The 27,893-nt window shown below is 34.9% G+C and overlaps 6 protein-coding genes across 12 annotated transcripts in view; 3 read left to right on the top strand and 3 right to left on the bottom strand.

The window, feature by feature from the left end:
• The first annotated feature begins 6 nt into the window (after positions 1 to 6).
• On the top strand, positions 7 to 2,724 carry LOC115241510 (putative RNA polymerase II subunit B1 CTD phosphatase RPAP2). 2 transcript variants are annotated; one of them, XM_029817275.1, is made up of 6 exons: positions 7 to 269; positions 349 to 459; positions 524 to 1,927; positions 1,998 to 2,158; positions 2,276 to 2,458; positions 2,525 to 2,724. In XM_029817275.1, exons 3-6 carry the CDS (start codon positions 740 to 742, stop codon positions 2,676 to 2,678), a joined length of 1,686 nt encoding a protein of 561 aa, XP_029673135.1. In that variant the 5' UTR covers positions 7 to 269; positions 349 to 459; positions 524 to 739; the 3' UTR covers positions 2,679 to 2,724. The 2 variants fall into 2 exon arrangements, with proteins under 2 accessions (XP_029673135.1, XP_029673134.1); XM_029817274.1 differs by having other exon boundaries at positions 345 to 459.
• Positions 2,725 to 2,729: 5 nt separating this feature from the next.
• LOC115241509 (negative elongation factor B-like) lies at positions 2,730 to 6,036 on the bottom strand. Its single transcript, XM_029817273.1, has 8 exons — positions 5,580 to 6,036; positions 4,974 to 5,450; positions 4,735 to 4,902; positions 4,481 to 4,606; positions 4,131 to 4,400; positions 3,733 to 4,017; positions 3,358 to 3,558; positions 2,730 to 3,242 (listed from the first exon to the last, which is right to left on the bottom strand). Exons 1-8 carry the CDS (start codon positions 5,706 to 5,708, stop codon positions 3,072 to 3,074), a joined length of 1,827 nt encoding a protein of 608 aa, XP_029673133.1. The 5' UTR covers positions 5,709 to 6,036; the 3' UTR covers positions 2,730 to 3,071.
• Positions 6,037 to 7,274: 1,238 nt separating this feature from the next.
• On the top strand, positions 7,275 to 14,313 carry LOC115241511 (voltage-dependent T-type calcium channel subunit alpha-1H-like). 3 transcript variants are annotated; one of them, XM_029817276.1, is made up of 4 exons: positions 7,275 to 7,421; positions 7,652 to 11,228; positions 13,155 to 13,292; positions 13,621 to 14,313. In XM_029817276.1, exons 2-4 carry the CDS (start codon positions 10,677 to 10,679, stop codon positions 14,101 to 14,103), a joined length of 1,173 nt encoding a protein of 390 aa, XP_029673136.1. In that variant the 5' UTR covers positions 7,275 to 7,421; positions 7,652 to 10,676; the 3' UTR covers positions 14,104 to 14,313. The 3 variants fall into 3 exon arrangements, with proteins under 3 accessions (XP_029673136.1, XP_029673138.1, XP_029673137.1); XM_029817278.1 differs by lacking the exon at positions 7,275 to 7,421 and having other exon boundaries at positions 7,555 to 8,172; positions 10,431 to 11,228; XM_029817277.1 differs by lacking the exon at positions 7,275 to 7,421 and having other exon boundaries at positions 7,555 to 8,200; positions 10,431 to 11,228.
• LOC115241513 (nuclear transcription factor Y subunit B-4) lies at positions 13,001 to 16,192 on the bottom strand. 2 transcript variants are annotated; one of them, XM_029817280.1, is made up of 3 exons: positions 15,897 to 16,192; positions 14,773 to 15,195; positions 13,001 to 13,381 (listed from the first exon to the last, which is right to left on the bottom strand). In XM_029817280.1, exons 1-3 carry the CDS (start codon positions 16,006 to 16,008, stop codon positions 13,317 to 13,319), a joined length of 600 nt encoding a protein of 199 aa, XP_029673140.1. In that variant the 5' UTR covers positions 16,009 to 16,192; the 3' UTR covers positions 13,001 to 13,316. The 2 variants fall into 2 exon arrangements, with proteins under 2 accessions (XP_029673140.1, XP_029673139.1); XM_029817279.1 differs by lacking the exon at positions 13,001 to 13,381 and having other exon boundaries at positions 14,367 to 15,195; positions 15,897 to 16,190.
• A 1,511-nt stretch (positions 16,193 to 17,703) lies between these two features.
• On the top strand, positions 17,704 to 23,483 carry LOC115241500 (PX domain-containing protein kinase-like protein). Of its 3 annotated transcripts, XM_029817264.1 has the most exons (9): positions 17,708 to 18,104; positions 18,378 to 18,566; positions 18,642 to 18,738; positions 18,949 to 19,373; positions 19,461 to 19,637; positions 19,886 to 20,296; positions 20,386 to 20,542; positions 20,617 to 20,661; positions 21,003 to 23,483. In XM_029817264.1, exons 1-8 carry the CDS (start codon positions 18,003 to 18,005, stop codon positions 20,631 to 20,633), a joined length of 1,575 nt encoding a protein of 524 aa, XP_029673124.1. In that variant the 5' UTR covers positions 17,708 to 18,002; the 3' UTR covers positions 20,634 to 20,661; positions 21,003 to 23,483. The 3 variants fall into 3 exon arrangements, with proteins under 3 accessions (XP_029673122.1, XP_029673124.1, XP_029673123.1); XM_029817262.1 differs by lacking the exon at positions 20,617 to 20,661 and having other exon boundaries at positions 17,704 to 18,104; XM_029817263.1 differs by lacking the exon at positions 20,617 to 20,661 and having other exon boundaries at positions 17,710 to 18,104; positions 18,314 to 18,566.
• A 2,058-nt stretch (positions 23,484 to 25,541) lies between these two features.
• The window catches only part of LOC115241506 (tafazzin homolog), a 5,371-nt gene continuing 3,019 nt past the window's right edge, over positions 25,542 to 27,893 (bottom strand). The window contains exons 3-5 of the mRNA XM_029817269.1: positions 26,705 to 26,948; positions 26,078 to 26,332; positions 25,542 to 25,979 (exon numbers count right to left, since the gene is read on the bottom strand). Of these exons, the coding sequence (XP_029673129.1) occupies positions 25,940 to 25,979; positions 26,078 to 26,332; positions 26,705 to 26,948 (539 nt within the window). The 3' untranslated portion in view covers positions 25,542 to 25,939. The remainder of the gene's footprint in view (positions 25,980 to 26,077; positions 26,333 to 26,704; positions 26,949 to 27,893) is intronic.

Raw genomic sequence — 27,893 nt, 5'->3', positions numbered from 1 at the left:
ATGGTATTGTTCAACCAGCCATAAAAGAAGAAGAAGACCTTAAAGAATACATTAACCTCAATTGATCATAAATCGAGAATTACCGAAAAATAACTACTCGGTTGACAGTACGTTAAATACCCTCTTATAAAAAAAAAATAATAAATAAATCGAGAATTAATTTGTAACTTTCTAAGTGGTGTTATAATCGGTGTAATAAGCGGTTATTTTATGAGTAACGTTGGAACGATGTCAGCGACTAAAGAAAAACAGAAAATTAAGAAGATGAGGTAAAAATCTTTCTTGTATCGAAACATTTCTTATTTTAAGTCTTTTTATTTAATTGGATTGAATTTTTGTTCAAGTAAGGCGCAGATACAGCTAGCTATAATAAAAAAGAAACAATGTGATGCGAAAGCTCTTGCAATAGTCGAGCAGCTCTTGGAACCAAATGTAAATTCTGAGTGGCTGCTTGAAAATGTAAGTGGATATTTTGGATATTTAATAACAATAATATTTTTATTTTTATTATTTTTAATTTCAGTTAAGGTTTATAAGTAAAAGTCATATGGAAGATGTTATAGAAGAGAGAGCGATAATAAAATTGTGTGGATATGTTCTTTGTCCAAAACCATTGACTGTCATTATCTGACAACAGTATCATATATCGACACATAGAAACAAGGTATATGATATTAGCAGACGGAAAAATTTTTGTAGTTTATCATGCTATGGGGCAGCCAATTATCTTCTCGAACAAATGCTGGAGAGTCCACTATGGTTGAGGGAAATAGATGAAATACCAATTTTTCAAATATTGCCTAATAATCCTAAGCCTAAGCAATATATACCCGGAGATGAAATAAATATTGGTGAGATTAATCTGCCACAAAATATAAATGCTGACAATACTGATGACAACAAAGAATCTACAAAATATAGCAGTGGCCAACAAACAATAGAAGACATATCATCAAGCCCCGGGAAGAAAAACATATGTAGCTCTCATTTATCGAACAATATAATTAATGATAATAATATAAAAACAAAAGAGATTCCTATAAATAGTAATTCACAAAAGTTTGAATATTCATTAAATCTATATATGAATCAAGAGAAGAAAGATCATAATCATTCTGAAGAATCTATAGATTGTAAAAGCAACTATACCAATATCCTCAAAGTAAATTTAGATTCGCAGAATTTAGAAATAAAAGTTGCTGAGCAATCTGAAAGTAATCTACACTTGCATGAATATAATCGCAGAGATGCAGAAAACAAAAATGTACATGTTTCATGCCCTAGCAATGATAGCAAAACATTACAATCTCAATTAGACGAAATAATTAACGAAAACGATTGTAATAAAATGTTACAACCTTTGAATGAAATAAGTAATGACATAAAAAATACAAATGATAAATTACAATTACAATCAAGTAAAATGAGTAATGAAAATAATGAAAAATTACAGCCTCAATTAGATGAAACAAATAATAGTGAGAATGATGATAGAAAAATGGCACAGCCCCAATTGGATGAAATATGTAACAATAATATTACAATTTCTTCTAAATCTTGCAATGAACATAGGAAAAAGAGAGATGCAAATAGAATTAATAAAAATAAGAAATATAAACAAAAGGAATCTTACAATGCAAAAATACAAGCTAATATTTATCACAAACTTATAATACATGTTGAACAAAGTGTTAAAGAATGGGTTACAGAAAATACACTTTCCCTTTTAATGGGTGAGATGGATGAGAAACGCCAGTTATTAGAAAGTCTTATGCACCATGATAGATACCAACAACTGTGCAAAAAATTAAATAAATTGCAGCTAGAAGATGAAAAAGAAGAGCGTGTCAACTTAGAGAGAAACGTGCTCAAACCTTTGCCTCACTTCTCTGTACTTCAAGAGGAGGGAAAGAAAATCGATTTGAAGGTACAATCAATTTTCTCAATTTTAATCAAACAGGATATATCAAAAATAATCGGTTGTAATATGTGCATAGGTGCGTGCATTTTATGAGGGACGACTGACAATAACATCGCCTGAAGATAATGACAAGGAGTCAAATAGTAAAGACGATGACGATTCTGTATTACCATTAACGGATGCTCACACTCCCAATGCACTTCGCCGCCGAATTTTCTTGGACAAACTTAATAAAATGTAATAGTCTCTATTTCGATACAATTAGAAATTGTCGCATGCTAAAAAAAGCTTAATATCTGTGCTTTAATCATTGTTACTTAGCAAATGAATCACTTGTGTATTTGTCGATTACAGATTACCAGATTTAATGCGTACTTTAACGACCAATGTGGATACTTCTTCAATGGCACAATGTACTTATGATCATGAGAGATACTCATTAATCAAAATGTTGATTAGCACTTTTAATTTATCTGCTGCAAACATTGTTTTTAAAAGTGCTGAATGGACACTTGTGGGGCTTATCATGATTAAAATGTAAGAGTATAATTACAAAGTTTAACTTATATAAAGGCAAAATTTTGAAAATGCATATAATTTCAGATTAAGTTTAATTGACGTACAATTACAATCATTGCTCCAATCTAAACAAGCCTCAATGTATACATCAATGATTCTTATGACGTATAAATTGGATTCCAACTATTTGGACAGACTCATAATGGAAATAACAAATACTGTAAATACATCTAAATAAGATAATAAACAATGTTAATTGAAAACCTTGTATAAAATAACTTTATATAAATTAGTTTTATAATTTTTTAACTTTATTATCTATCTCCTTACATTTTTAATCTGATATAAAATACATTTCAAAAAGTTCAATTAGTTATTGTATATAATAATATATTGCCTATTATAATGTTAGAATCACTTTAATAATATAGTATGTTCCATTATTACAAAATAACCATTAAAAAATTTTTCCATAATTTGGTAGATGTATTTACAATAAAAGATTAAAGAGAATATATATATCTATATATATATATAGATTATATATATATATATAGAGATATATTATATATATAGATTAAAGAGAATATATATATCTATATATATATATAGATGAATTATAGACATATTCCTAAAGTGAACATATACTCGATGTTGGTGTTGGTAATCCAGTAAGAGCAGGGGAAGAACAATCAAGACCTAATGTGTCTATTTGAGCTGTTGATGCTAATTGATCTTCTGTAGAATGACTACCAACTTTATCACGTAAAGATTCATAAAGATTGTGGACTGCTTCATTATGCTACAAAAATTTAAGATTTTTAATTAACAATATACAAGATTTTTTACTACATAATATATGAATGCACATATAACAATTAACATAAACTATTTTTAAATATTCCAAAATATATTACCTGACTCGTTGGTTGCAAGGCTTTCAATAATGAATGTAAGCGTGCAGATGGCAATTTAGGATGTATATACCAAAGTAATTTCAACAGGTGCCGTGTAACATTATCTCTACCTAAACCAGCCAGGAAAAATTCATCGAAAATTACTGTACAGAAGGACTCATTTGAGAATTCATCGGCCATATTTAGTATTAATAATGAAACCTGTAATTAAAAATTAATTTGTTAGTATAACAAATGTTAATGTAACAAATTGTTAGTATAACAGTTTGCAAATGAATTTCAGCATTTCAAATAACAGTGACAAACTGTGTGAGAAATCCTTTCTTTCCATAATAATTGCATATAAAATATAGGTATATAGTTAAAATATGTTACCAATGTGTGCAAAAATGGATCTTCAAAAGCTCGTTGTGCTTGACAGTTTGGAAGTGTTGCTAACACTCTCATTAAACCTCTAGCATCTCCTCTACCTCTTCCAACTCCACCACCCCCTCCAACATGTAATGCATAGTACATTGATAGAACTGCTGCTACTCCAGACAACTGAGCATATGCTTGGCATGCATCAGGAGGTGGCCCAGAATGCTCGATAATAGCGATAGCACTTTCTCTTTCATCAGGTGGAAGTTTACAATTCAATTGTCTTATTTGATCATCAACCTAAAAATTAATTATATTATTTGTACATATATTTGTACATATATATCCCATATAAAAGTTATAAACTCTAATTTTTTACAGAAGTTTTTTAATTAATTATTTCATAAAATTACCATAAGTGACATAAGTGCTGGCAGAAACTTTGTAACAACTTGAATGTCCAATTTTGGCTCCTTAAAATCTTGCGAATCGATCATCTGCCAAGCGGACAATCCTAGTGCAAGCATTCTCAATAATAATACTAGCACTGCATTTTCTCTAGGTAACGCCTCGCTATTTATCAAATGAAGAGCTATTTTGATTGCACTGCTAGCAAGAAAATTTACCGCATAGGGATCACACAAAGTCATACTTAGATCCCCCAACACCTGCTCCTGTCCTCTCTATAAACAATTATACATCATATCATTTTTCTAATCTAACAAATAATATTAAAACACAAGTTTATATTTTAATTTTTTACCTTAATACTATCTAGGAAGCCTTGCAACTCACGAGATCTTTTAACATCCACATTCTTTTCTCTAATGCACGCATCCAGACACCAAGTAAACTTGTGACAAGGATCTACAGAAATAATATCTTGCACCTAGTAACAAATATTGTATTCAACAAAATTAAAGTAACACAATGGTTTGTTATATATATATCATTAGAATTTACTAATAATAAGATATGAAGAACTAATTAACAATAATATATACTAGATATATTTACCTCTAAATCATGTAATGCCATGAGTAGTTCCGCTCTTAGAGTACAATAATGAATGTTTTTAGTACGTAGAAACAAAGTCCTCAAAAATTGCAATACCATGTCATATAATTTTACACTATGCCCAATCATGTGGGCTAACTTTTGTACAACTTCTCCCTGCCTCCTCACCTATACAAAACAAGAGAAATAGTCGATAAATGTATGGCTCACAAATTTATAATTAATTATGATCTATATACCTTGGGAGATGGTGTAAAAAATAGACTGTTCAAGTTACGATGATCAAATAAAATCTGTTCTTTTTCAATAATATAACGACTAAATAATGGAGAAACTTCATCTCCAAAAAGACTTTGATTATCTTTCCATATTTGGCGTTTTACTTCTGTATCGGCATCATTATACAGTTCCTTCTCCCCAACTAATACTCGCAAATATTTCTCTTCAATATGCGGAGTATTTCTTAAGATACACATAACAACAGGTCGCAAACCAGTGACTCTCACAGCAGGAAAACTTTTAGATAGTAATTCCTTCAATCTTCTATCAGAGGAACTTTTATCGGCTCTTTCCATACCAATTTCATTAATTTGTTTAATCAGTTTTTCCCGTAACTCTTCAAGAACAGAAGCATGAAAATCTAATCTTCTAACTCCATGTAAATCAAGCAGAGGTAACATAGGTCTCAACGATGGTAATAATATGCCATTTTCTAGCTGAAATATGATAGCTATTACCACTGTGTGCGAAATATGCATATTTTTAAGATAATTAATACATTTAAGACAATAATTAATTTAACGTATTATATATTATACTAGATTACAAAATTTTTGACTACTTACTTGAAATTCCTCGATGGCTTTCAGAGGATCTGTACAACTTGTTAAAGCATCTCTTAAAAACACTGGCCCAGGTATACCAAGATCCTCCAGTCCATTACCACTTTCACCGTTACTTTTCATCGGATTCATCGTTTTATTTTATTACATCATACAAAATACCACATATCTATTAATTATTTATATTGCAAATTGTTTCCTTATATGCACGTTTACATACACACGATAAGTTTCGTGATCTACGGCATATTTACACAAATTGCTTGACACTTTCTTCGATAAATTGAAATCAATTGTACAACGTGAATTATCGATATAGCTTCGTTTTTATATTTATTTAAGAATATTCTTTACAACAGCCGTTGTTCTGTATAAATCAATTTCCAAATACCGCTAAAAGAAAACTCCGCTTGACTCCGCTAATGTAAATAATCATTTTAGACTTTAGACCAATATCAAATATCGCACAAGTTAGTATCGATATTTTTTTCGTGAATACAAACTGCCGATATCCAATAGCAAACTATGTTTTATAGGAAGAAATATATTACTATTACAGTTCCTAGGACACAAAGTCTCTTATTGGATATCGCATCTATCTAGAAAAGTCGGTTGCAGTCAAAGATTGCAGTGTAAATCCGCCATAAGCATATATAACGCCCTCTGAATTATTTATGTCGTTATGTACACTTGAATCAGGTAAGGTTAGATGCATTTATAGCTATTTTTTATCTAAATAATTTCGTGTGAATATTCGTGCTTTTCTCATATGACTCAAAATTACTTATGACAGTTTGACATTATAAGATGTTGCACAGAAAATATGTGTGAATATAAATACAGAGAAATATATTTTTTACGTATATTTTGTTATAATATATAACAACAATTCAATCAAAATTAATAATAAAACGAAATTTAATTCTCTAACAAAAAAAAAATAAAGAATAATTTTTTTATATAAAACAAAAATATTATATTTTTTATATTATAATATATATTTATATATGTATATATTTTTTTATATATTATGCATATATTTGTATGACGTTTATAACAATTTTTTTATTCATGTGACATGTATAATAATCCAAGCGAAAATTCTTGGAATTCGTCCAATGAATTACAGAGTCGTGATGAGACAGGTCGTTACCTGCGACGTGAAATCAGGCTAAGGTAATAAAGGTGAAAGGTCAAAGGCAACGGGCTAACGCGGATATCGACCCGGGTGAGATCGAGAAGGCGAGGTAACCCGGTTACAGTCGGGGTAGCGGATGGGCGCGAAAGCAGATTGCCCTAGAATTCGACTTTGGCGTTTCCGCACACGCGCGCTGCGCTGTTCAACAAAGCTCACCCCTCCTACATTTAAAAGGACTCTGCCTAAACAATCCGAACCCTTCTCCCCCACCTCGTTTCCCAAGCGGCGGTTTCCATCAATCCTAAATTCGCCGTAAGTACTTGGCTACCAGAATTAGCGAAAACCAATAATAATCTGATAAATTATATTAAAAAATCGGTATATAATATATACATATGTATAGCTAGTGTATATCTGCTAATACAATATAATAAACAAGCTTTTTCACAACAGGTTCAAATAAAAAACAACAAAATCTTGAAAGAAAATATGATAATAGAAATACAATGCAAATTTCAAAGCATACGATATTTTTGAAAGAAGCCATTTACAATTTTTAAAAAATGCATTTATGACATTTTTTAAATATTTGTATTATCTGGATGGAATTGTGTGAAAAAATGAAGTTAATTATTACACAAGTTGTTATAAATGTGTCTCATATTATATAAGTATAAGTACACATTTTAAACAATGACAAGGAAGAGGTAACTAATTATTATTTTAATATAATATAATATATTTTTTTGACAATATATAAATAGTTATTTTTTTATATATATAATACTATTATGATAATTTTTTTATATATATAATACTATTATGATATATAATATTTCTTTTTTTTTACGCTGTCCACAAATATCGCATCTCTTTTTTGTTGATGCGACACATTTTGGCGAATACATATACGATACCTTTACGAGTGCGGTGAAAGTGACGGGTCAGCTGCTATTATGTTCACATCTCGATTCCTAGACTCGGCCCTGCGCGTAGGGGTGCGCGCGCTGCTACTGATAATAGGAAGGGTGAAACAGAAGGAGACGGAGGAAAAGGGTGAAAAAGAGACAGGGCGAGTAGAGACGCGCGTGCGGAGCGGCTGCCTACGACTAGCTCAGCGGCCGTCAGTCGGTGGTCGCACGCTCGTTCGGGGGTGACGGGTGCGTCTACATACGCGAGGAGGGCGATAGAAACTTCATGCGCCTCCTTGGCGATCGAGTGAGACGCGCCATTCGATGAATCGCCGTTCTGTATCGTCCGTCGTGAGAGTGACACAGATAAAACAGAGAGCAGCATAAAAAAGAGGAAATCGAGCAACACGGGGCGACAAAATGTCGATGTACCACTGTTTATTGTGAACGAATCGAGGGGACAAGGGAAAAAGAGAGAGAGCGAGAGAGAGAGAGAGACAGGAGGAAAGAGGAAGAGAGAAAAAAGGGGGTTGAACACACAGTGGCGGTACATCTCTCTTTTTTACGAATTGTCGGTACGCGCAGTCGTTTTTGGTGTTGTTGGCTGGCTTGATGCCTGTTTCTTTTTTTTGTTTGCTATATATTGCTGTTGCTGCCGCCGTTGAAGCCGCCGTCCGCTGCTGCAGCGGTCGCTAGCGAATTTAAAAAGAGAGAAAAGATATACACTCAAGCCTTTTTATTGTCTCGTCGTTGTTTCGTTTTCGTTGTCCCTTCTCCACCCTTGTAAAAGCAAAAGAAAAGAAATTTTCACCTCTGTCATGAGAGAACGATGCGAAAAAGAAAAAAATTATATATGACATTCTCGAGGACCACCAGTCAGCCTTTGTAACTTCTTTTCTATCACGAGTAGATGACGTATCAGAGTAGGTCACTCTTCTTCTGGTATCTCTTGCGTGTTGTATTTATCATGGATTTTCTTGGTCCCGCGAATGTCCGCAGCGCAGACTATCGCGTTATAAATACCTGTCTATATATCTTCGTGCACGCACATATTCGTCGTCTATGCATGTCGTTTATTCGCTTAGACACGATTAAGCTTATCGTTCAACTCATCTATACTCGTCATACATTTTTAAAATCGCCGTGTCATAGTCTTTTTTTCTGAATATTTCCGAATCTCTTTCAATTCCCGTCTAGTAGCTGACTTTCAATGTAAATAATGTAAATAATTTATAGATCGAAGTAATCATGAAGAAAGTTTATATACTTGCATGTGGGCTACAAAAACTTTATTTTACTGTGATTCTGTTCTCACTGCCTTTTTTTTTCGCAATGGAGGTTTGTGGTGTATAGCCGAGTACTTTTGATATAAATGTATAAATATGCACGAGTAGAAACTGCTTTCCGCTTTTTCTTAAGTGTTGTAAACATTAATGATATGCATATGTGTAACAATACAATTATCACAATCTTCGTTGAAAAAAATACTGCAGATCTATAATTGCTTCACGTTATAAGATTTTATCAATAATCATACATGATATTATTGATGCACAAAGTTATCTCAAGATCGCTTTCTTTCACGATAATATGATACTCTACAATGATAATGTGACACTGCAGTGAATCTTATTACGCTATGTTCAAATCAAAAATTTTAAAATATCAAATCAATTTCAAATCAATTTTATGAAAAGTTTTAAAAGAAATATTTATAATTGTTTTGTTAAATTTAATTATATTAAGGGATACCATTAATTTATGCAACATTAAAAGAAGTTTACAATTTCATTAAAAATCATTTTCTGTACATACACACATACACGTGATTATACATACAAAATTTTCTTATGCTAGAATGTAGTAATTAGATACAAATTAAATGCAACTTCCCTTGCTTTGCTTTAAGAAATTCAAAGCAAATAAAAAACCAGAGCAAGCATATTCCGACGTATACATATTCTATATAGAGAAATTATATTAAGGAAAAATGATTATTCCGAACTTGTCGGCTATTTTTTGTGTTTACTATTAAAACATACTTTATCGATATATATATATATATATATATATATATATTGTGATATATATATATATATTGTGCTAAAAGCCTCCATCTCTAAGTATGTTTTCTCTGGTAACATGGAGTTGCTTGCTACATGCATTGTAGTATTTATATATATTTACTTTTTTAATATCCAGCGGACGCATAACCAAAGTGTTTCATATAACAAAAATTTTATAGATTAAAGGTTTTTAATCATTTTAAGATCGATTTAAATGGCATTAAAATCTATCCCCAGAGAATATTCAAAATTTGCATGATAAACAGTGATTGAAAATTATTGCAATATCTGTAACATATAATGTTTAAATTTTACTCATGTTAATATTCCTATTCAAGAGGTAATAACGCTTTTCAAGCACATATTTTCTCTTTTACAATTTATCTCTTTTCTTTTTCTTTAATATTTAAATATATGCTTATTGCGCTTTAAATGTAGAAAGCGCAATAAAGTATATCTGAAAAAATAATAGATTTCATATATTATTTATGTGAGTCGGATCTTTGAAAACTATCGTATCTCGGAACCAGCTATGCATATTGAAGACAAACGTGACAACCTATGTCTATGACGAATCGCCGAGAAAATAATGCGTTACGCGTTCGCTGATTAGCGGCGATTCTATTCAACGTAAAATGAATCGCTTTCAATGTGCTTGCCGCATAGCGATTTAGAGACGTAGACCGTAACGACGGGCGCCAGAACGGGCGGAGCTCCGTCACGTTTCTTGCCTTTCCAGAGAGGCAAAGGAAAGAGTTAGAGAAAAAGAGAGGGAGAGAGAGAGGAAAAAAAGAAAAGAAAAAGAAGGCGGCAAAGAGAAATTCTTCTGGGACAGTATAAGGGGTGTGTGGCATGCCTGACATGACACGGACCCATCATCGGCGCATCATGCGACCATGCGAATGTAACTCGTAACAGGAACGGGGACGTCCCAGAGCTGCTTTGAGACGGGAAGAGAAAAAGCGAGTGGGCAACTCGTGAAGCGATGTATGCCGCGGCAGGTGGTGCCAGCATCGCCAACCGGAGGAAGCAGAAGCGGCTGCAGCTTAACAAACAAACGCCGGTCCATGTCATTCCGCCAAGACTGAAGAGCGTACACCCTGGCTCGCGTCATCATCAGCAGCAGCAGCATTATCAGCACCATCAACATCAGCACCAGCACCAGCACCACCACCCGTACCATCATCATCATCACCACCACCACCATCATCACCATCCTCCGACCAAGCTCGCCGCCACCCGTCAGCAAGCCCCACGAGCGCAACAGCAAACGCTGACGTCAACATCTTCGTCGTCCGCCGCGTTTCATCCGGGCATCGATGATCGACGCCGTCACGCCATCGATCACCACAAGTCCCATCAGGAGCAGGTCGCGCCGGTCTCGCCGATCCAGTTCCCGATCTCGCCGCCTCCGCTTTCCCTCGAATCTTCAACGTCCGCCACCACCTATCCAGCCAACAACAAGTCCAGCAAGTTTCCCTTCCCGCCGTCCTCGGTCCTCGATCTCCGAGTATCACCTCCTACTTCGGAGCTACAGGTGGGTACATCGTTGAGCACTCTCTCCTCATAATGTCAGCCTCTTCCGGCCAGCTCACGCTGTTTCTCTTAGTCGCTCTCTATCGCCCGATTCTTTATCACCTTTCATATCTTACATATAGTTCCACGCGTATCTATACACGCGCCTAGGAATCACGCAAAATGAAATAAATACGCCACGCAGTGCGCGCATTAGGTAGAGAAAACTGTTGAATTTATAACGCTGATGAGTTGTCAGGTCCAGCAAATATAAAAAATTATATACTTGTGATATACTTTAAAAGTCTTTACAATCTTCTTAAACGCTTACGTTATTTGCTTTAATTGCTTTTACCGTGTACAGTCGCCGAACCTCAAAGTTTTTTATATTACTTTGTCAAATTCCATTGTTTTATTGTTTTTGTCAAGTCTGCAAAGCATACATTATATCAATTATTAAAAAATCGGCACAATAAAAGATTTATATTTTTAAGTATCTTTTTTATCATCAAAAATTTCAATAGAAAGAAAAGTCAATTTTAATCTTCCCTTTGCTTCAGTTTTATATATTTGGATATACACTGAAAATTCGATTACACAACAGGCAGCCGTTATCTCTGCCAAGTGCACGATCGCATTGACGAATTAGATTAACGAAGATTATAAACTCACTCTATCGCTTTAGCGCGATTCACCCCTCACTCGAAGCGTATACACTCCTTCTGATTGCACCACACATCTCTCTTGCCGGCACTTCGTGCAACGTATATAGCAAATAGATCGGCTGTCTGGTGGTGTATAACACGCGAGTAAATCTGTCGAACGGTGTAAGAAAGGCATGACAGATTCTGCAAGCCCAAATATCTCTCCAGGATCCTAGGTCGGCTAAAAGCTCCGCAATGTAATTTCAGTATAGCGTGAAACATGCCCCCCGCGATTATCATCTTGGGCGAGCATGAGCATCGATCGATGCCGACGACGTTAGATGTATTTCGTTACATTCGGTACTGTCCGGGATCCATGATGGATAATCTCTGAGGTGGACTCCGAAAAAGTAGTTTCTCTTTATCCTTTATCAAGGGTAAAAAGAGAGAGAAAGAAAACCGGCAATCATTGAGGGGGATGAAAAAATTTCAACGATCGGTACAAATGAATAAGCGGAATGCAGGCTGCTCTATTGATTAGACGAACACAGCGAGAGAAACAGCGATTACGGGGTGGTAAGGTGGTGAATTTTAGAGAATTACCTTCTAACTTCGCCACCAGACTCATTCCGCCGCTACCACAATATCCCCCACGATCTTACGCGTATGGGGTAAGTATCAAGAGTCACGGCCGCGTCGAAAAGCGATCTTGATCCCTCCGCGTGAGCGTGTTGTAAATTAATAGTCACGCAATCCTTCCGTGGATCAGCATCTACAATCGAGCTCATTATAGATTAGAATCTATCGCTACGAATTCTACGAATTTTATTAATCGCATATGTGCATATTTCATCGATCAATATTTCTTTGTGCCAATCAACGGCGAAATCGATCGAGCGACCTCGACGCAAATCTGACGAATTTGCATTATCAATCGCTCTTAGAACATTTAATCCCACTGTTCTGCTATCATTTCTGACTGAAATAATTTAATACTTCGTTCATTCATATAACACACATCAAGACACATGTCGATTTTCAAAGAAATTATAAAGAAAATAAAGGATCTTAACTGTCGATTGTCGAATCTAGAATATCAAATACACAACTTTTTTTAGAAAGAATTTTACTGTGCTACTTAAAATTAATTATATAAGTAATAATAAGTAATAAATTGAAAATAAACTAGACATAGCAACTCGATTTCGTTGACTAATCACATTAACCATCAACAAAATTATCATCATTTACATTGGTCTTAACAATCGGTTCGTAACGATATGTCTGAGAATTACATATTTCAGTGCGGCGGTCAAGGACCTGGCGGTAAAGCAGCATGGCAGGGATGCAACAGACCTTCGCCCCTTCCTTTATCTCCTACGTCACCTGGCTACAGGACAAAGCAGTGCGAAGCACATCGGCGATGGATGAAAAGAAACAGGGTAATTTCTTCAATTGTTTCTAGATTATGCAGCTTGTAGTTTCTTTGGTCGAATCTTTCTAGTTGGAGTATATAATTGTGTGTCCAATTCTAGATAGAGAGAAGAGAGAAAATTATTTTCATTATCTAAATTAAAACATAAAATTCTATCACGTTTAATTATTGCATAGTTATAAATTATAAGGCAATTTTTTTTAAACTAAAAAATTCTTCAAGATGTAAGATTTTGGAATGTTGCGACAAAAATCAATACATATGCTATCGAAATACAGTACGCATCTGCTAAAATAAAAAATTGAATTTAACACACGCGGAATCGTATGCTTTAGATAAGAGACGCCAGTTATTGCTACGGGAGCAGCGACGACGAGGAAGATGACAGCAGTAATGCCATACGGCAGAGGGGAGAGGTCAGCGCGGCGGTCAACACCGTGCTCTACGTGGGTTTAGGGACCACTGCGCTCGGTTTAGTTATCTCGTTCGTCGGCATCGGTGAGAAGGGTTTCCTAAGCCCGCAGCTGAGACTCGTCGGTCCGTCGCTCTTGTGCGCCGGATTGCTGTGCTGCCTGTTTCGCGTGCTGCTGTGCCTCTGCCTATGTCGCTGCGGCCAGTGCCGCTGGCAGTTCTGTCACGTCGCCTCGCATAAGAAGGAGAAGGCGAGGAAAGCAGACATGCGACCGGGAACGTTATCGACCGCTTCGTTGTTGCCGCCGACGCAGCAGGAACGACCGATCGCGCCTACCAGCCGCTCCGTGTCACCAGCGACGAAGGGACACGAGCTCCTGCTCTCACCTGCCCAATTACCGGAGTGAAAGGACAACGTAACGCGCGCCCCGAACGTTTTTTACGAATGAATTCTATATACTATATACGCCGATTTACTGCCGGTTCTTGCCCACTTACTCGACTCTAGTTTCCGTTGCGGCTTGAATCGCAAATTCTCGCAGCCTAAAAAGTAGTCTAAACATGCGTCTTTAGATCTTAAACAATAGATAAATAAAGGAATCGGCTACGTTTTTCTATCCTTGTCGTATTATCGAGAAAGTAAAGAAACCATCACCGTCGACTAGGTATCTTTCTTCAGTCTCCTGGTTTATTTACGCTCACACATTTACAAGTTGCTTCTTTACAAAGGTATGTAAAGTTACCTGAACTTGCGATACTTCTCGACCGAATCTTAAAATAATCATACTTAACGTTAAAACTTAATATATTTTGCTGCCCACATATCGCTAGGAAAAAAACGTTTCTCTTTTCCACGAAATTGTAATCTGTGCGCAATCGTCCTTATGATCTGTTTCACAACTCACAGTGTGTCTTAGAACAAATACATTATATCGATATCACTTTAATTCCCAATGATCAGGAAAGTTGAAACTGCATCTGCTCATTGGACGAGTAACTATATATGACAGAGGTATCAGCGGTGGTTACGCTTGATGCTGTCGCAGTAATGGCAAATAATTGATCTTCATACATGCCTTGCGGCTCTGTCTTTCCATTGCCGGTTGTAGCTCCAGTATTGGGAGGATTATCACCTTTTGTTGCCTCACGATACTTTTGCAGATACATTTTCAAAGGCTCGACATAATTATCAAAACCGAGATTAGTCATGGCAAACAGAATGTCTTCACCATTTATAGTTTTACGTTTCTCCATGTGACACCTGTCACTCGCTTCTGACGTGATAAATGAGATGAACTCTGACACACACTCTTGAACACATTCACGCGCATCCTTAGCTATTTTTCCAGCCTCTGGAATGGCTCTTTTCATGATTTTGGCAACATTTGCTATTGGCAAGAAGCGATCCTGTTCGCGAAGTGGTCCTCCACCAGTGGAAACTCCAGGGCTTTGCAAAGGATCAGCACCATGATTGGAATCATCTGTGTTCTCAGGGTCATCTGTTTAAAAGCATTTGTTAAGATTTATACATTGTCTTACAATCCAAAGAGTTTAATTTCTAATTTGATTTGCAATGATTTACAGAGGAGTATCTATATATGTGTAAATATATTACATGAATATCAATCTTTTAATAAATTACATATGATTAATACATTTCTACCTTCACATTTCTCTATAGCAAGTGATGCAATAATAATAATATAATAATAATTCAATAATAATATTAATATAATAATAATTTAAATATAGGCAATTAGTAAAAAAGTTCAATACAGCTTATCTATTCAAAACGGTTGGTCTTGTCATAGAAATTGCTTAAATTGCAAAATTTCGATAAACAAAGAGAGATAAAGATATAAAACACAACTAACGTATCTGATTGTGTGGGATTAGAATATAATAAAATAAAATAGAAAATATAATAAAAAAATAGATTAAATAAAATATTAACTAAAAAAAAAAAATGATTAAATAAAAAAAATTAAATAAAATAATTAAATAAAATACAAATACATCTTGTGTAATCTGAGAAACTACGTATCCTTGAAGGAGGAATTAATGTATAGAGACGCAACGTATAGGTTAAAAATAAATGAGATCAAGAATTAAAATAATATTCGACGATATATAAATCAAGATTGATCATTGTATACCTCACAATTTGCCAGATACTATCGCGGGAAGAACGCTAACTTACCTTCCATATCCGATTGTACGCCAATGTAAGACGTCGCGACGTTACCTCCTCCCAGGAACGCCGTCGATCCTAAAGGACCACCGTCGTCTCCGCTTTCACCGCTATTCTCCATTTCTCGATACAATTCCCAATTATAATACGTACTCAAAGTAATTAAACACCTTGCGTGACTCTCGTGCCTCTTTAACCTTTTTCTATCTTTGTTTTTATCTTGCCGCCGTAAGCTGAAAGAGTCACTTGTTGTGTATATAAATATGTATATATATATATAAGGATATATAGCAAGCAACGAATAAACGGACTATGGAGGATGGACGACGTGTAGCATTCGAGTTCCGTTTTATATCCATTATTTCCGGAAAAGAGAGGAGATTGGTCACATGTTATTCCCTAGCTTGCTATGCACTGCTTATAAGGCTTCAATTGACCAATCAGCACAAAAGAAACAAACATTTCTTTATCCTGATTGGTCGATTAAACGCTACTTTACCCACGGGTTGTATTTTCGAATGCACTCTTAAGGGCATTCTACAATGGCAGTAACAAGGCTGTAGGAGTAGGAGAGTATACTTTTAAGAGCAAATGGGAATTGCCCATTTCGTTATTCCCCGTCTAAACATCACTAAAAACAGTATACTCTTCTACTCCTACAGCCTTGTTACTGCCATTGCAGACGGGCCTTAAGGGCATTCTACAATGGCAGTAACAAGGCTGTAGGAGTAGGAAGGGCATTCTACAATGGCAAATGGGAATTGCCCATTTCGTTACTCCCCGTCTAAACATCACTAAAAACAGTATACTCTCCTACTCCTACAGCCTTGTTACTGCCATTGTAGAATGCCCTTCCTACTCCTACAGCCTTGTTACTGCCATTGTAGAATGCCCTTCCTACTCCTACAGCCTTGTTACTGCCATTGTAGAATGCCCTTCCTACTCCTACAGCCTTGTTACTGCCATTGTAGAATGCCCTTCCTACTCCTACAGCCTTGTTACTGCCATTGTAGAATGCCCTTCCTACTCCTACAGCCTTGTTACTGCCATTGTAGAATGCCCTTTACACTTACGTCTTACGTCCTTACGGAATTTTGTGTGTGATGGCCTTAAGGGCATTCTACAATGGCAGTAACAAGGCTGTAGGAGTAGGAGAGTATACTTTTAAGAGCAAATGGGAATTGCCCATTTCGTTACTCCCCGTCTAAACATCACTAAAAACAGTATACTCTCCTACTCCTACAGCCTTGTTACTGCCATTGTAGACGGGCCTTTATACGAAGGAAAGGACTAGATAGAAATTGGAAATAACCAATTAGAATCGAGAAATCTTTCAAATGCAAATTTGAAGCATTAAGAGCCTATCCAGACAAATTTGCACAGATTTATAATGCATATGCATAAAGAAATTAATTAATCAAGTGTCTAATGTATGAGATGCCATATTGCTACTAGATGAACGATTGGTTGATGATTTTTTTGTGCATGTGCATTTTGACAAATGCATGTTTGAGCGTTAGAGATGGAGAGAAAAAAAGATTAAGTGCAGAATTTGAATGTAAAAAGTGTAAGTAAAACAAACAGACTTGGTTGAAATGCCAAGTAGATTTCGTCAAAAAGCTCCCGCAAATAAAATAATAACAAACCTGATTGTCATGTTTACCATGTCGTTCTTTCGAACAAAGGATGGCGGGTATGTAAATTTTTTGTATTGAATTTCACTTTGTAGGGTGACAAAATAGAAGGAAATCCAAAATGAAAAGGTAAAAGAACAGAGGGATTTTTACTGTGGTATACAACTTTTTTCTAGGAATCTACCTATCTGCGCCGGCGTGACGTCACGCAGTGACAACCTGATCTCCGAGTGTTGTCAAGATTCGCCGTGTATATAGAATTTGATTATACGCGTCAGCGAGTTATCGTATAATCCTTTCTCCCCCTTCGAGTGTATCGTGTGTCTGACATTGAAAAATATATCGCGATAAGTGCCGCCGTGCATTCACCAATGTTGCAATGATGCAGAAGCGCGTCATGTATGGCGACGCGCGGAAACTGTGCGAGAGACAAACGCAATTGGACCCGTACGGGCCCTGCCTCGCGTCAGACTAACGATCAATGGCTTTATTCGAGAAGAGATACACGAATAAAGTGTTGTTAGATGATACGGAGCAGTTGACCAGTGTCATCGAAAATGCAAGGACCATCGACGGGCATACGGTATCTCGTTTCCTCTCTCTCTCTCTCTCTCTCCCCCCCCCCTCTCTCTTTCATCCTATAATTATTTTCATTTGTTTAATCAAAGTTGTACGGATATAAGAATTTTTGTTATCACATCTGTATACGTTTTGTGTATACAAATCAAAAATCAAATTGGAATACTTTGTCTGCTGAAATTGTATATTTTATAACTTTGTTTTTGTATACAGCCATATTTATTACTTACTTGTTGAGATATATACTGAAAACTCTGGTATATATATGTATATTCAGGAATACGTAATCAAAACACAGAGAGGTCCGCTACCTGAAAGATCTTGGAGAGTGAGCAGACGTTACAATGACTTTGTACAGCTCAATGCGACTTTATCCATATCTGGCTTTGATCTGCCACTACCACCAAAAAGAATTATTGGTAATATGGAGCCAGACTTTATAGCTCAGAGACAAATAGCACTGCAGGTTCATCATTATAATATAATATGCTTGTTTACATATAGTATTCGTGTAATAAATAAAAGATATCTTTTTTTTTAGAATTATCTAAACATAGTACTAATGAATCCTATACTGGCATCTTCACTTCCCATGAAAAAGTTTTTAGACCCTGAGAATTATACAGCACCATTACATGGTAAGCTTATTTTCCACTAAGACATCATATTATAAACATAAGATATCTTAAACATTACATTAGAAATAATAATTATTATCTCTCTTAAAGATTATATTATAATGTAAACTTTTTTTGGATATTATAAGGCTGTATATATATCTGATTCTAGATATTATACAAAATGCATGTTTGTGTGCGAAATATGAAAATTATTCATCTGTTTTACAGAGATCGCGCTACAGCAAGTGTCATTAGCATTAAGGAGTGACGCCAATTTCGAAGTATGCAAACCCATCCCTGATATGGGTTGGCGATTGAGAAAACATTATTATACAGTGAAAAATCGTCAGAATCCAAAACAAGAACTCTTATTAGCTTGGGTCGAGTTTGGCCCTGACAAACATTTGCAAGATAAAGATATACAAGGAGTTTTCAAGACTCTAGGCTCTCTACGGCACATTTACATCGAACCAATAGTACATCAGCATGTTACAGACAACGGGGCACTAATGATAAGAAATTTCTATCCAATGGGCACATTACGTGATGTTCTGTGTATCACTAAGCCTAAGCAGCCATTTATAAAGAAGTATGGAAACCCAAAACAAATAAAATCATTGACAACTCAAGAAGTCGCGATGTATGGTTATCAGGTTAAAAATTTTTATATAAGAATCACATTATAGTGTGACATTTCAAAAGATTATTCTTTACATAACAATAATATTGTTGATTTGTAGATATTGGAAGCCCTAGGATATCTTCATGAGAAAGGATTACCTTATGGACATTTACATACCGGCAATGTCCTTTTAACCCCGAGATGCGCTAAATTATTAGATATAGAAAATGGTCTTTTAGGGTTACCAGCATTTTACCGGCCTTATGTAGTGCAAAGGCGTAAATTACATGCCACGGTAATATACAGTGATATAAATGTCTTGACATTTTGTAACTGATGGTATAACTAAGCTGAAAAAAATAAAGATATAATTTTTTAACTTTTAAACTCATTTATTTCAAAAAGATACGGATAAAAAAAAATGTTTTTCTATATTTTGGATTTTCCATGCAATATTATTATCATCCTGAGTTTTATTCTCTGAATAAATATTTTTCTACATTTATAAAAAATTTACATGTTTTGATATATTTTTCTTAACAGGCTCAAGTTGATGTATACTCATTTGGACATGTTTTGTATGAAATGGCATTTGGGCGACCACTTTTGGAAGCAACATGTTCTGAACTACCACATTGTGAAGCAAACTTGAAAAATTTGCTGGAGGTTATATTATCGCCGGAAGCTTTAAAACAAGATTTGCCGACAGTGTCTCGATTGTTGGAACATCCATTTTTCGAATCGGCAAGACGCGCCGCGTTGGCCCTTGGAACTGTAGAGAAGCCATATTTCAAATTGAGTAACCATTTGAAGGAAGCTTTGCAAGAAGCTGTAAATAAAGCTGAACAACGATTGCGCGATGAACAGAAAGTCGTCCGGCACCAGAAAAGACTTGTCAAAGTTCAAGAAATGATGAGTTCTGAAGAAGAGATGAAAAAACGAAAGCATAAATTGGTGAGTATATAACAAAGTAGAGGAAAGAGTTTATAGAATAAAAAGTAGCGATCGAGATAGGATATCATTTCGATTATTACATATTGCAGAAGAAAGAACAGAAATTGGCGCAGGAACAACGCTCTGCATCGCAACTGGGTACAAATGGGACAAAGCAAATAAATGGTAAGAGTCCAGAACGCTCAGACAGTCCGACAAGTACATCCACGGCTACCAGCGTTGGAACGTTGACTCCTCCATCGCTTCGTAAGTCATAACGCTCCTCATTGCTATTGTCATTGATGCTAATTGACATTTATGTTTCTACATCTTTTGATTAGCTGGGCACAAAAGTTGATGGCGCGTACTGAGGTCATTCCTTTCACGTAGGTCATTCGAGCATTCAGGTCTCCTTAATGTCTAACAACTTTTCATAATTATTCTCTCATCTTTGTTTCATAGAATTTTTCCTCATTGTTGCTTTGCCGGTTTTCTCTGTAAGATGTATTCTTGTAATTTGAGAATTACTCTTACAAGCTTATCTGGTGTGTTATTTTCAGATTTTTCAATGTTGCCTGTAATGTATAATTGTCATATATGGTTAGATGTGTACTCCCATTTTCTTAAAGAAATGAATTAGACAAATCTTTCTTGAATTCCCTAGAGCAAAATGTATGTATTATGTTATGAAGTCTACTATGTCGTTTTTCATCTTTTTCCACTCAAGGTTCTGTAGATATTCCACAAGGGGATGCAGTTCCTGGCAAAAGCGTTCCGCCACCACCTTCGTTGCCGCCGCCGTCTGAAGCGTCTAGCGGTGTATCAAATAGTGTACCAAAATCGTCAAACAACCGTGCTGCTTTACTTGGTAGTATTTGCAATTTCGATAAGAATAGGCTGCGAAGAATCGCAAATGGTCATCGTTAGATAAATAGACGGAAGGTAAATAGATTATAGGATTAGATAGACAAAGAGAGAAAAGCCACAGCAGATTTATTTCAAATCTAGTGTGACTGCCATGTAATGTTGGACAAAGAACTTTAATTGTGCTTGATTAGAACAGACGATGTACCTGTAGATTATTATGTTGAATTCAAAGATTGTCTGGACGATATAGCTGTGTCATGCTCCTCGTGACTACTAATAAAATTGGAAATTGTTTCATTTCGATCGCGATACTTGCATTTTATAAATTTTTGAATTTTGATCTTATTTTAGTGATGTGCTCTTGCTACATAACAAGATTCTAGCTTAAAGCAGTTATATTAAAAGTACAATATGTATTAAATTTATGATATATAATCGATATTAGTCCCGTTTGGCCTACTCTATGTTTTTATAAGATCTAATGCAACGCTTGCTTCGTCTATAGACTTGCCGTCCAAGAACGAGCCTAAACATATACAGAACAATTAATCAAAATAACGAATGCTTCGAAAAATTGCCATCTTTACAAATCTTATATCGTATTCTTCCCAAATATGTATACATTAAAAGCTATTTAAGCTTGTTAGAAATATTAATAGAATATAATAACAGGTGCATATAATTATATATTATCTAGTTAGCACAGAATATATAGTAATTATGCTGGGAGCAATTTAAAACATTTTAAAAATTATTTTGATTGATAATGTTATCGGGTTGCACTTGAATCAAGAATATGGCCACATGAGAGATTACATTTTCTATATAGTCCAACATATCTCACTCTCTCTCTCCCCCCCTCCCCCCATTTATATATCAATTAATAATACCATAGAACTTTGTAATAGATCTTATTTATCATTATGGGCCAAGTTTCGCGATCGATTTATGTTTTGTTATTACTCATAATTCGTCTTTTTCTTTTTGGAATGTATATATCAAATTTGTTTGAATACAAACAAAAAAAGGCAGTGATACAATGGGGTGATAGTACGTACATATATTAAGTAAATTTTCTCTGGTTATACTCATCTACTGTTTTAACTATTCAAAGAGAGTTTATAATATATATAGATATAATATAAATACATATATACACATACTTCTCGTTTGTGTTTGCACGGTAAAATGCGAGGATCATACGCCGCTTTTGTATCGCTCGTGAAGCTGGAACGTCTAGTTTTACGAATTAAAAACGTGCCAAGGGATATATGATCTTCGTATTGATGAATAATGCGATATCAACAGTAGATCATAGAATGTAATCTATTTCTGTATGTTGCGAACAAGTATGTGTCTCATATAAATCCATTTGTCTGGATATAACAAAAAATTGTAATATATATATAACCATATCTTTTAATACACTTATCACTGTTTTAGATGTATATGACAATTGTGTAATTATGATTCATCAAATATGATCTCTGGTACAGATGATTATAATAACAAGAACATATAATGGAATATTTATTGCTCTTCAAGATATATTATATCTGCTTCCGAAAGGTTGCTTATATACTCAAGAGTATAAAAGGATAAATTCTTTTATAATTCTACAAAATTTTATATTCAACAAAATATTTATTACACAAGACATTGTGACATTACCAAAGTCTGTTATCTCTGTCTGTCATTTGATTGTATATTCTTTCAAAAACAGATATTAAGACGATGGACAATAGACAAAAAAGAAAGAACATTCTTTTATGATAATAAATTTCGTTTATGCATATATAGAACTAAACAAATCTACAAAACTAATGAATAACGAAAGCTCTTTAAGAGTTCCTTATAAAAGGCATGACTTTTAAGCGTTACTTTAGACTCCTCTTTACAGAATTATCATATGCCTTACACGTTTGTAAACAGTAATGTACATAGCATACAGAAAAATTGTAGAAACCTATATAGAAACCTTACGTATCCTAGGGAAGGGAACAAAGTTTTAAGTTTATTAAAATAAAAGAAATGTCGAGTCAAATAATAAAACAATCAAGACAATTTTATTTCAGACGAAAGAGCGGGTATTTTAATACTTGGTAATATATATATATTCAACAATACATATATATATATATATATATAAATTTATCATGTTTAAATAATCTCAAAATTTTGATAGCAGTCCGTGTGTATAGTATAAAAGTATGTGTATTCTACATTGTGTATATATATACACACACACGGGAACGTATATAGATATGCGATTGTCATGATAACAGAGCTGTTGTAACGACTTAAATATATCACAATAAATATCCAAAAAAAGAAAAAAAAAGATCGTACATCATTAGTGAACAAATATGTTGTCTTTTTCACGAGTTATTAAACGACGTAGTATAAAATCATTTCCCGTCCATATTGCATTTATATAGTCATGTTTTATGCAAATTTATCATAACAAAGGTCTCTTCTAATATACGAGACACGCCGTGTATTAGTTGTAATGCTCGTTTATCTTGACTGCAAACGCAAGCATGCTTATTACGCGTTTCTAATAAAACAAATACAAATCGGTTAATTGGCACGGCGCTCGGCGCTTGTAACGACAGCGAGAAGCATATAATCAATAATGGCCAGATGTGCGTTATATTTCGCACTAATAGTGATACCTTAAACCGTCTTTGAAAATAGAATGAGGAATGAGGTACTGGCACAGTTTTTGTAGTTGTTATTAAATCCCGGTTACATTATGTAATCTCCGCTTGTACTATTAAAACTTTTATTGATAATTATCGTAAAATCGTGATAGTATTATGATTATTCGTACTATGTACATATATTTTATATGTATAAGTATATATATATAAATATATACGTAATATATTTATAGATATATTAAACATATACAAGATATCCAACAAATAAATGACCTTCAAACTGAAAAGAAAAGTCCTGTACCATTTTCTCTATAACGCTTAATAAAAAAAGAGTTATTATTGAATAAAGTTTGGCCAATCAGCGTTGACTTTTAGTCGGACGCACGTCAGTGAGCTACACGCCTGGTGTACACCGCCCTAGCAGCGGAGTGCTCACGTACACTACCAGGCGCGCGGCTCACCGATGTGCGCCCGGCTAAAGGTCGGCGCTGATTGGCCAGACTTTACACATAACGTTTTCGAATGAACGGGTTAATCCAATCCGAATCAATTAATTACTATATTACTATATTATAATTACTATATTTTACTATGAATTCAAGCCTTTTATTGGCAGAGACGATGCAATGACGTCATTAATCGCGAGTCAGAGCGATTAAACCTGCTACATTCGAAAACGCTATCAATAATAACTCCTTTATTAAGCGTTATGAAAAAAATGTTTCAAAACTTTTCGACTCGGTTTGACCCAGTCTATCTCCATCTTTCGGTTGATCACTTACTTGTCGGACACCCTGTATATACATAATTATAGGGTGTCCCATAATACCCGTATCACCTCTCGTGTGCAGGTAGAGCAGGTGAAATCGAGGAGAAAAGTCCTATACCATTTTTTTTCTATAACGCCTAATAAAGGAATTATTATTGAGTAAAGTCTGGCCCATCAGCGCCGACTTTTAGCCGGACGCACGTCGGTGAGCCGCTCGCACGTCGGTGAGCCGCTCGCCTGGTAGTGTGCGTCGCCGTAGCGACGGAGCGCTTATGTACACTACCAAGCGCGCGGCTAAATGTCGGCGCTGATTGGACAGACTTAATCAATAATAACTCCTTTATTAAGCGTTATAAAAAAAATGGTAAAGGACTTTTCTCCTCGATTTCACCTGCTCTACCTGCACACGAGAGGTGATACGGTTATTATGGGACATCCTGTATATATAATTTTATAATAATTTATATATATATATATATGTATATACAAGGTGCTAAATTTCAAACGTAACAGGCCGAATATCTCGATAACTAAATAAAATATCGAGGTCCGTTTTTGACGTGTCCATCGAAAATCAAATTCTTTTTATCAAAATTTGTTCATCTCAAAATAATACAACCTAAAACCGGACCTCGATATTTTATTTAATTATCGAGATATTCGGTTATGTTTGAAGTTTAGCGCCCTCTGTATATATAAATTATTATAAAAGACGATAAAGTATTCGAGAAATATATATGTAACTCTCCAAAGGAATATGCAGCATGTATCAAAGTTTGCGCACATTTTCTTAATTATAAACTTTTGACAAGTTGCAGTCAGTTTCCCATTAATACAATTTTTATGTTCAATTATCTATCATGTGTGATCTTAAAATTAAACATTTTATCAGTGAAACCAATAAAAATTATAAATGAGAGAGGGAGAGAGAGAGAGAGAGAGAGAGAGATTCACTCTTATTAATATAAATCTAATTAATAAAGAGAAACTGAATTTTACAAATTTCTATTAAAGGTTAGTTAATCCCATATTTATCAGATGTATAATATTGGAAGCAAATACACAACTTTGAATACATTTTCTATATGTGTCTCAGGGCTTTCGGAGAGTTACGGGAGGAATAATTAAAGACGATAAAAACGTCGCAGAATGACTTGTTATACAATTGATACTTACATTAACCGATAATCAATATTGTCAGAAAAATACTACTTACAATATGAATATAATGCTTTTAAAAAGGAAACTGATTTCATACAGATTGTGCATACAAATCACACTTTTGATCACTCAATCAATCATCTCTCTTTATATTTTTGGCAAATAAGGCTAGACAGTAGGATGACGGAAAAAAAATCATCTTCGTCATAATTTTGTGTGAAGTTTTTCTGTTACTGCCTTCAATCTGAAAATGTTTAAATATCTTTTTGCTTTCTTTGTCATTGTTCCTTCTTTATTCAATAATGCTCGCGAAATGTGAAGATTTAAACATTACAGCGCTACCTTGAAAGTTCTTCTTGAATGCGATCAGTTATCGCTTTCCGTGCTTCCATCTCGTTCACTTTTGACGCCCGCAAATCTGCCAGCATTCCACTAAAGTCTATGGGCTCACCGTAATTCATGATAACTTTTTTTCCCGTTCTAAACATATACGGCGGCTCGTTGGGAAGTACTTCATCCATACCGAGATGGCAAATAGGAATTACGATAGGTGTGACAGGCGATTCTAATATTAATCTACCCACGCCCCATTTCAACCTAAACAATATCATCGATTTAATTCTCGTTGAATGCAGTAATGATATGCTCATCCATGATCTTCTTATATATATATATATAGAACTTTAAGAAGTAATATTTGCAATTAAAGATATTTTTCAAGAATAAGCCAATATATATCTAAATTTTTAATATTTTAATAATCGAATCATTACACATTAGGTTTATTTCGAATCGATTTTTATCTCAAATAGTGAACGATAAACGTTTCAAAAATATAAATTGCAACTTATAAACATTTTTGTTTTTTTTCATAGTATAATACGATAGCATTAATTTGTAGTAGCGTTACACAGGTTTGCGCTCTCAGATTCCAAAGCAAAAGATTACGAAAGTAACTTGAGTACGAACCTCATCTCTTCCTTAAGCATATTGACTTTTCCTTCGGGAAAGACGTGCACCCACTCGCCACAGGCCAACCTTTCGATGCAGAAGTCCATGGCTTCCTGATATACGCCGTCACCTCTGACGATGGGTATGCACTTGCCGAGCATGAAAAAGTAGGAATGCCAGACATTCGTGAAACAAATGTCCTGGGCGGCGAGCGACCATCTTATCTTACGTCGATTTAGCCCGTGCCGGATGTCCAGGGTCGCTAAATGAGTTGAGAGATTTTTCTGTCTTAAATTCTTTCATTTGATCGCGTATCGGCGTCGTTCTGAGAAAGAAAAACACGTCTCAAAAGAGGGGACATAAGCGCACATTAAGGATGTCGAAAGAATACTATAATATTACTCGTTTTAAAAAAGAAAAAGAAACAAGGCGTGTAAAAAAAGGAAACTTACTATTAATTACGCACAATTAAACACCAGAGACGCAATGGAATTAAGAACGAAGTATCTTTGTTATTGTTTCATTCTCACATGTGGCCAATGACTCGTACAGCTATTATCTTATCGTTAGTAATCTCGCATTTCTAAACCCGTCGAACCATTGTAATTCGAGTACTTTAAAATGAATCGATTAGCGAGCAAGTTTTTCAAGCTTTAATTTTTCAAGTATTGTAATCTTATTTTCTAAAAAATATTAAAAGGATTTTTTTTAGATAAAAGACAATTCGATTTTTAATTTTTTTTTTTTTTAAGAGAACTTGGTTATACCAAGTGGTTGGAAGGGTGTTTCAGAAATACTTCAACAAACTTTGGGGATGAATTCTCCATACAAAAACAAGAAAAAAATATCATATAAATATATGTCCGAAAATGCCTGATTTATGAGTTATAATCGAAAGATTACATTCAATTCAGTACTATGGCCTGATCTAAATCCATTATATTTTTATCTATAGAGACATTTAAAAGCCCTAGTTCATGCAACTGAAATTGCAAATGAAGAGACACTTCACCAACGCATCGTAGATGCCTGCGAAACCATTTGCAACTGTCATGGGATCTTTGAAAGAGTGCGACAGTCCATGATCTGACGTGTCCATGCGTGCATTGAAGCAGGTAAAGGACATTTTGAGCATTTGTTATGAATTGTGAGTAGATAAATTGAATTGAAGATATATTTACATATTACATTGGCCATGTTCAGTAGG

This window comes from Formica exsecta, unplaced genomic scaffold (genome assembly GCF_003651465.1).
Source record: "Formica exsecta isolate Colony F162 unplaced genomic scaffold, ASM365146v1 scaffold50, whole genome shotgun sequence".
In the NCBI taxonomy this organism is placed as follows: Eukaryota; Metazoa; Arthropoda; class Insecta; order Hymenoptera; family Formicidae; genus Formica; species Formica exsecta.
Note: the sequence above shows the minus strand (reverse complement) of the source record. Positions and strands in the feature narration are given on the sequence as shown.